This window comes from Anopheles coustani, chromosome 3, assembly GCF_943734705.1.
Source record: "Anopheles coustani chromosome 3, idAnoCousDA_361_x.2, whole genome shotgun sequence".
Classification (NCBI taxonomy): Eukaryota; Metazoa; Arthropoda; class Insecta; order Diptera; family Culicidae; genus Anopheles; species Anopheles coustani.
The window spans coordinates 58,873,775-58,882,775 of NC_071288.1; the positions used below are offsets into that span (position 1 = coordinate 58,873,775).

The window sequence follows — 9,001 nt, forward strand, 5'->3', positions numbered from 1 at the left end:
ACGAATTCCAAAAGATTGGGATGGATTCGGATCAAATTTGATTTGTTTGGGACTCGATTTGATTTGACTCAGACTTGACCCGAGTCGATGTAGAAACAATCAGGCTCTGCACGGACTTTGGTCAAATCTTTCCTATCGAATGTTTGGTTCCTTTCACGTGATAGTCAGGCCTGTCTCGGTTTTCGCGAACAAATGGGACTTTGCGCACAAAAAGTATGTCAAATTTCCGGGTATTACGTTTAAAATACCTACTCACGACTCAGACACAGACAGACTCAGAACGAGACAGTTTTGTCATCAAATCAATGTTGTGCTTCATGATTCTTTCAATGAGATTTATTCATATGAATCTTCTGCGAATCTTGAATACGATTCATAAGATTCATGAATCTCAAAGATTCATTTCTCCATCACTACTCTGAAGAACGTTTACAGCTGTCAAACTTGATGTTGCTGAGGACTCAGTTCCAAAATTCTGCAAATCCTTGGGAATTGGAATAATTTATACCAGCGGACAGTTCGATGAATTTTCTTGTTCAATTTCTATGCTTATCCCGTATACAAACTCCGCTAACTGAGTGGTTCCATTAGACAGTACGATTGAGCGAAGTGAGCACGTAAGCGAGATGCACTGATGTAACGCTTTTCTTACGCTTAGATAGCAATATAGCAACGAACGAGCGAAGCGAGCGCGAAAACGAGATGCACTGAAAAATACCGGTTATCCCACGCGTTCAGCTTTTGCTAAGGATACTAAGGATGAAGGGGAAATTTTTGTTGCGCTCTGATCGGGTGAACGATTTGATGAGCAAATTTTTGGTAGTTGATGGTTACTTTGATTATCGATGGCTACTTTGCCGGAAAATAAAACAAAGCAAAGCGGAAATCTGCAGGCACAGTTTCATTTAAAGTTTGTAATAGGAGGGAAATGAAACGTTTTCGTGATTATGGAAACATTTTTTTCGAACATTGCATTTACTATTGGGAAAGGTGGTGCTTAAACGTGATGAACGAAATAACCAACGCAGAATAAAATTAATAATAAAACTACATCCATAAGGTTGAGCCGGGACCTGTAAACGGGCCCTGTTACCGGGTCCTGTAAACGGGCAGTGTAACCGGGCCCTGTAAACGGGCACTGTAACCAGACCCTGTAAACGGGTCCTGAAACTGGGTTCTGTAAACTTGCCCTGTAAACGGGCCGTGTTACCAGGATCTGTAAACGGGCCCTGTAAACGGGCACTGTGACCGGGCCCTGTAAATTGGCCGTGTTACCTAGCCCTGTAACCGGGTCCTGTAAACGGACACTGTAACCGGGTCCGGTAACGTGTAACCGGCCCGTGTAACCGGGCCGTTTTACCTAGTACATAACAAAACCTTTTTTTAATTTTCATTTCGTTCATGTGAAATTATGATTTTATTTTAATTAAATTCACGACTTTGGTAACCAGTGGTATAATTAAATCCAATCATCGGATCATTTGGTTCGCTGTTCGGTAGTGATGTATATTTTCACCGGGAGTTTTGCCCTGACAGCTGTTCGCGCCAAAATCCTCGGAAATTACTTGTTTTGTACTGAGTGGTAAAAAAGGGTGCTTTGGTGAAGTTGAGTTTTCTATATGTTCTGCATTGATAAAGGTGCGTTTTGGTACTGTATTTCTTTATGAATAATCGAAGCGGCAGATGCTACAAGCGAAATCGAAATCATCTGTTCCATACCTGCATTAATGTGTGTGGTTTATTCGATTATCAGTTGTGAAGGTGCAGTGCGTTGAGCGTTGGTTGCTAGCTTCGATGCTGGTGCAAAAATATTGTATTCATTGATTTTTCTATGCGATATTGATAGCTGCTCAAGTAATAACCGTGAGGCCATTGAAATAAATAGACAACATCACATAAAGTAAGTGGAGCCTGCAAGTGTGTTGAAAGTGCATTTTTGTATTCCGCCGTGTGTGGTGGAAGAGCGACCCCACGCCAAACCAGGGTAAGTACTGCCGTCTCACTCACATGTTGTCACGTCTCACTCTTGACAGTTTCAATGGGGCTTTCTTAGCAAAGCCCGATTGTTTTTCGTAATGTATTAACATTTTGACCTGTAGTTACTTGATTGGTTAGAATATGTTGAGTACAAATGGGTCGACTAATATTAGAATGAAATCGTAGTGGGACTAGTTATAGATCCTTCCGAAATTTTCCCAGTTGACCGAATACAGAAAATCATACTAAGTTGGCATTTTCTTTCGTATTCTAGATTGCTTCTAAGTGTATAAAAACACCCGATATACGAGCATGATGATTTCGTCTCCGTGTTTAAAGGATGGGCAAAAATACTACGAACGGCTCCGCACAGAACTGCAAAAGGAAAACTGGGCTGACGTTGATCGTATCTTGTGCGAGCTTGAAGCGGTGTGCCACCAAAAGCCGAATAGTGCATTGAGTACATGCGATGGCAAGTTTACTACAAACCCGGATGAGTTGAAGTTCTGGCTCATCGATGTGGCGCGTTTGATGCTGGAAGTAAAGTCCGCTAGTACCAGGCGACTAGCGCTGATGGCGCTCGAGGCTGCCGTACCACACCTCGTGAAGACGAATTATCAGGAACTTCCGCTATGGGCAGAACTACGAACCACCATAAGCCGGGACTACACTTCACTCATAGACACGGCGCGCAGTGAAAAAGATCCCAACTGGCACCGGATGTGGGCTGCGCTTGTGCGCGTCATGAACCGCGATCTATGCCAGGGATCGTCGATAATAAACATGTTCTTGTCGATCGTGGAAGCGGGTTTCCGCTCACCTGAGCTCTCTATACGCGAGCAGTCATTCGACTGTTGGCGCTTGTTGGTGGAAGTGTTCTCGAACAACAAACAAATGAACCTTCCGAAACGGATGAAGCTGATATGCATTCCGCTTAAGAGCTCCAAGTCTAAAACGGAAATAATCGCACTGAAAAAGTTTGACATCTGGTGGTACCTGTTGAATGAGCTGAGGCCCCATCTGGACGGATTGGCAGACACCATATTCGAGCCATTCATTTACTTTTGCTTTGGGCCTGTATTTAAGCCTCCGCTAAGCTACTACTTTGATGACTCGTTTCAGGAGTATGGCGCACCGGGAAAAATGTAAGTCTACTCGCATTCGATACGACTCCTCTGTTTCAGTGTATATTGCTCTGTTCAATACGGTATGCTTGTATTATTTTCAGATATCAAGCAATTAAGCAATTGTCTGCCGTTGCCTTAATCCATCTGCTTGGCCCGGCCCCAGAAGTAACGAAAACGTTGCTAATTTCTAGTGAAGCTGGAGGCGATAGAACATTGCCGTTTAATTTTCCGAACCATGAAATGGTCATCTCTCCGGTGCTTTTTTCCACCAAAGCCAAATTGCTCATCGATGCTTGCATTGAGTGCACCGTACTCTTTGCACAGATGAAACATCTCAACTACATCGAGCTCAATCGTTGCCTTTGGTGTAACTTAATGGATCGAATCAATTGTGAAAAAACGGTATCGAAAAACGAACTACTGCAGCGTATCAAAGATGTCATCAATGCTCTTTTGAGACTGGTATGTCTGGAAAACGTCTATCTATTTCATGGACATGGTTTTAACTATTTTTTTTGTTGTTGCGTACAGTGTATAAAGCAGGAAAATGAAATTCCTCTTCGTGAGCTGTTGTATGACACGCTTCTGATAATTGCAAAGAGTGAACTGCTTACGGTCAATATTGGGTACGATTCTCCAGAGCAACCGATGCTTAACTACAAAGCTTTCATGTCCGCCGTACTGAATGCGGACCTTCCGTGTCCAGCCAAGTAAGTAGAATTGAACCTAAAGCCAGGATTGAACAATGTTTGCTCATAATAATTGGTTTTACAATTTTCTGTTGCAGCAAATCGGACGAAATTGTTAAGCATGTATTTGATTTGCAAAAGTACAGGCAGCAGAAAGGGTACTGGGAAATTTTGCAGAAAACGGTTCAGTATCTTTGCGAAACCAATGAAGATAACGGTAGTATCAGTGAGTTCCGTACGATTCGCACTCAAATCTATTGCCACCTGGCCAGCCATTTGATCGTTCAAATACGAGATGATCCTGCCGGCTTCGAAGAGCATCAGTCGACCGTTATGAGCTTCTTATTGTACCCCCTGGAGTACGATCAGTTGGTGGTGATCGAGAGCGTCCGAAGTCTATGGAATGAGGTATACGAACCGATAGCTCTGCGGGAAAAGACATCTAGCGAGTTCACCAATACCTTCTGTGAAATGATTAAAGCCATGACCATTGCCAAATTTGCATTCAACCTTGGCGTGGTGGCGGATTTTTTCTGCACCGTTCTTCGCTCGCTGTCGGTAGAGTTCGATCCCAGCAAACCGCCGATGAAGGTGTTTGAGTTGTTCAAAGATCTGACGCGCAAAGCTCAAGCCTACCAGGCTAATTTGAACCGCGTGGAGAAAATGATTCGTTCCTTCCGAGAGGTCCTTTCACTCTTGAGCGTCACGAACATGCTGACGTTGATCCTGCCGATTAGGAATGCGATCAACGAAATGGTCTCAAACGAGAATAGTCTCGCAATGGAAGAGGTAAAGCTATCGCTTTTCATAGTATCAACCAAACTGGTTACAGCGGGCATGTCGGGCGAACTAAAAAATGAGCCAAAAGAAGTGCGATGGAACTGCAAAGTGCTTCTGAGCATGTTGCTCGAGTTGCCCGCGGACGTGAAGTTGGGATGGAAGCAGAACGATATGAAAAAATGCGTGTCTCTGTTGGGTGGCAAGGAAGCGAAAACACCTACTCGAAAAAAGACGGCTGATGAATTTGTGGTCATCGAGTCAAATTGGCAGTTCAAACCGGAAGTGCTGACTGAGCACCAGAGGGAAAAAATGTTGGAGAAACGCACGGATATTCCTGCGTTGTACAACGACATGAGCCAGTCCCAGGACAGCTTCGTCATTAAACCATGGACGCCCAATAAAAAACATGAACCGGTTCGAACTGCTGAACGGCTTACCACAGAAGTAGTTTCCTCGTCGGTCGATACCATCCCGATGACACAACAAGTAGCGCAGTTTAGGCCAGAGCAACAGATGACCGAAATAGTTGTCCCGGACAGTGAACCAGTCGGATCGACGTCGATGATGGAAGTTGAATCAAAAACAAATTTGGCTCGATCAGACAAAGAAAACAATGCCGGAAACGTTTTGCACGACGAACAGTCTCCGTTCACGGCGATCAAGGAAGAGGCTGGTGATTCGGAAACGGACGGATCTGAACGTAACACCGATACGCAACAAAAGCAGACGAAAAAATCGAAACGTTCTATCTTAGAGCAGCTGCGCATTGACACCGTCGAGGGCAAAACGCTGGACGTAATGAATCTGTCACGAACGCGGCGTACGGAAGCACCAGAATTGCGCTCCACTCGGCGTAAGAGTGTCCCAGAGCGAAGGGTCGAGAGTGAACGGAAATCACGCACCGCCGAGACAAAGTTGGTTGAGAAAAGTATTTCCGCTGCAAAAGACGCCAAGAAGAACCATCAACAACCAAAGGACGTGCGAAGCTCGAGAAAATTGCTCAACTTTGAAAATATTGACGCTGTCGATCAGAACGGATCGGTAGGAAATACATCTGATGATGTTATTGAATCATCCCAAACTCCCGCTCCGGCTCAATCTTTGGTTGGCAAAAAGATGCTTCTGCGTAGATCCAGATTAGATTCGGAACCGGCAGATAACTCTCGACCAAACCCGGCGGACATCGCAACGGAAGCTCCTGTTCCTATGAAAGGCAATACAGACACAGAAAATATCACCGCCCAGAGTGAACCAGTGACAACAACGGAACCAAACAATGTCACGCAAGTACAGCCCGTATGTGAGCAAATGGAAGTGGATTCTCCCTTGGAAGATAATGCGGGAATTATGGAAGCTTCGGAAAACCAACTCGGTAAAGCAGAACAGCAAACGGTTGATACTAACGCGGAAGAGGAAACGGTAGAAATTTTGGAAAACAAACAAACACGCACCGATAGTGCTAGTGTTGAAAATGTCCCGGACCAAAAGAAAGAACCGACCATAACGCCGCTTTCGCCTTGCAGACGATCCGTCCGTCGTGCGAGTACGGATGAGAAGGTCATCGATTCACCAGCGAACGTTTGCTTGGATGCACCCAAAAGTCCCAAAGATAAAAAGAACAGCGATGCAGTGGAGAAGGGAACGCCGTCCAAAATGAAAATTACCTGCCGAGACTTCCCGGTAAGGGTAGCCTTGCAGTTACTTAACTCGCCCAAAAAAAATCTAGAAGATGAGATGGGGCATACTATTGCCGAAAATTGTACGGGATTGAGTAGCCCGAAAGTGGCTCGATACAGTCCACTCGTGGTTTTGGAACCGATTAAAGATTATTCCGCCGTCGTGAAGGCTGGTGATGTCGCTGAAACTATTGCGGATAAAACTGTGGGGAACTCCGAGCAAGTCAATTCGAAAGGCACCGGAGTGGATAGCACCGTGGAGAACAATAGGGACGGTCAGACGACGGAATCAGTTGATCCGCTGTCGCCGGTAAAAAACTTGGACGAAGAGATGGAGCCGCTGAACAAATCGTTAAATCGCAGCATAGTTTCCTCGCCCGATCTTGCTGACACCGAAGAACGCAATGCCGATTTGATGAATAGTACGCTGAATATATCTCCGATTGCGGATCACAAGGAGGAATGTGTGGCGAAGGGTACTGATGATGGTAGCGTACTTGCCGGCAGTGCCGATAGACGGTTATCGAGCAGGGTGTTGGGAAAGGAACGCGAGTCGAGTGTGACCTTCACCCCGATACCGATGTCTACAATGTCCCGACGCAATAGGCCGAGCCCTTCGCCGCAGCTGTTGCTTGGTCCTGGACAAACAGGAAATGCAAGTGGAATGAAGGTTCCCCTCAGATCGCAACAGAACCAGGGATCGTCGGCATCCGTTCTAGGAACACCACGCAGTCCGAGTACGCACATGATCAACCTTGGTGGCCGTGGAGCACAGCTGATCAACTTGATTCGCCAATCACCCAATCCGAACACACCGCCACAGAACGCTTCAACACCAAAGGGAGGAGGTCAATCGGTCGCCTCCGCCAATCGTCTGATGATGCGCAAGAAAGCCATCGAGGCAAGTGCCTCGGCCTCGGCTGCCGTTGAAGGCAATGCCGCTGCTCCATCGTCTGCCTCCAAGCAGGGTGAAGAGAATTGTGACACATCGCAGTATCTTGTGTTCTCGAAAGTGTTGCCTTCACCGCAGGCATCCCCTGCAATCAGCATTCTCAAGCGCCGACACAATGTAGACGACAGTGGCGACGATATCGAATCACCGATAAACAAACGGAAGCGAGTCAGCTTTCACGACCCTCCGGTGTCGGCAACGAAGGAATATATCCGACAGGCGGAAGAGTGCCGATCGCCATCCATCAGCCGATGCTTGCAGCTTGCCACCAGCATGTCGTCGGCGGACAAAGCGAAATACATGATGCGCCGGCGAGGCAAATCGGACAGCATATCCGAGTTGAAAAGCTATACCAACAAACAAGACGATCTCCAGTCGGGCGAGACTTCAGCGACGAACGTCGTAAGTACGGACGAACGTGGTCCTTCGACCGATGCTAACGCCGAGGAAGACGATGAAGAGTTGACATCATCCCCCGAATCGTTGGACGAGAATCAATTTATGATCCACGATGCTACTGCAAACATGGACCCATTGCAAGTGACAGTGGAGTTAATGGACGTCGGTAAGAGTTCAGAAGAACACAAATCAAGCGCTTCGGCAAGCGAGGGCTGTTCTGTCCAACCGATAGCGGCGTCCCCCGAGAAATCGTCTGAAAATGAGCTATTGACCAGTGGACTGCGGTTCCCTTCGGAAGAAGCTGTCCTGGAGCATGTTCTGCGTCGTTACGCGCTAGGGGACATCGTTGAGCGATATCTTGCTGCAGGGCGAACATTGGAGCATGGCAAAACGACGATACGCGTGCTGACCAAAGAACTATCATCGGTGATGTCCAAGGACCCAAAGACTCGCCACCTGGTGCTGGACGAGTTGTCGGAGCGTCATTCGGTGGAATTTTTGGAGCATGCTATTCAAGAAAACTCCAGCACCATGGTTTGCGAACGCCTATCCCTCACCGCAATGACTGATCACATCTTCAAGCAACTGCGCAGCGGTTGTTGCGTTTCCGGTGCTGCAGCCAGCACCAGTAGCCCATCCACCCACCCGGACGAAAAAGATAACGACGGTCTACAGCTGGTTCAGCGAATCTACGAGAAGTTGCACGATCTACCAGTCGACATGGAATCAAACGGTCAGACGTTGGCAATGCTTCGTGAACGGTTTTTAAAAGAGGAATTAGCGCGCAAAACTCGTTTGGAAATGATGGCTTTGCTAGAGGACTACTTTAAAGCAAGCGATCGGTAATTTCTAAATTTTGAGTTCATTCTTAGTGCAGCGGAAATGGACAATTTTATTTATGGGACCCAATCCAATACAATCTTTTTCTTGAGTTTATGATTTAAATTTTCATCTCGCTGATTCAAAATAATTATAGTAATAACTTAACTAGTTCAGTAAGCTTCAAATCATGCCATCGAAAAAAGAAACAAATTCCGGAGGCATTATAATATTGATTATTTTGCTAACATATGGATTGACGCATAAACTACTGCTTACCTATCTCTTTTTTACCCTGCTAGTTTACCATCCGTGTTTTCCTTCTATGACAATTTTTTGTACAAATTTATGTTAAATTCCTTCGAAGTCCATCGATTGATGAGGTATATGTAGAGTTAGCGAGGCACCATTGTATTTGTAATGAAAATCATTTTGACATGAAATATAAAATAACATTCTTAACCTTACCCAATAGGGTCTCTAAATAATAATCTTTCATTGCTTTTGGCTTCAATTCGTGCGAAGGAAAGGAAAACCGTTTCGGATACAGTATTCACCAATGTGATGTGTAACATAAAACAC

The 9,001-nt window shown here is 45.8% G+C and overlaps 1 protein-coding gene across 2 annotated transcripts; it reads left to right on the forward strand.

The window, feature by feature from the left end:
- The first annotated feature begins 1,588 nt into the window (after positions 1-1,588).
- On the forward strand, positions 1,589-8,894 carry LOC131259429 (uncharacterized). Of its 2 annotated transcripts, none has more exons than XM_058260927.1 (6): positions 1,589-1,638; positions 1,847-1,984; positions 2,252-3,122; positions 3,206-3,566; positions 3,636-3,814; positions 3,892-8,894. In XM_058260927.1, exons 3-6 carry the CDS (start codon positions 2,290-2,292, stop codon positions 8,444-8,446), a joined length of 5,928 nt encoding a protein of 1,975 aa, XP_058116910.1. In that variant the 5' UTR covers positions 1,589-1,638; positions 1,847-1,984; positions 2,252-2,289; the 3' UTR covers positions 8,447-8,894. The 2 variants fall into 2 exon arrangements, with proteins under 2 accessions (XP_058116910.1, XP_058116909.1); XM_058260926.1 differs by lacking the exon at positions 1,589-1,638 and adding an exon at positions 1,656-1,761.
- The last annotated feature ends 107 nt before the right edge of the window (positions 8,895-9,001 follow it).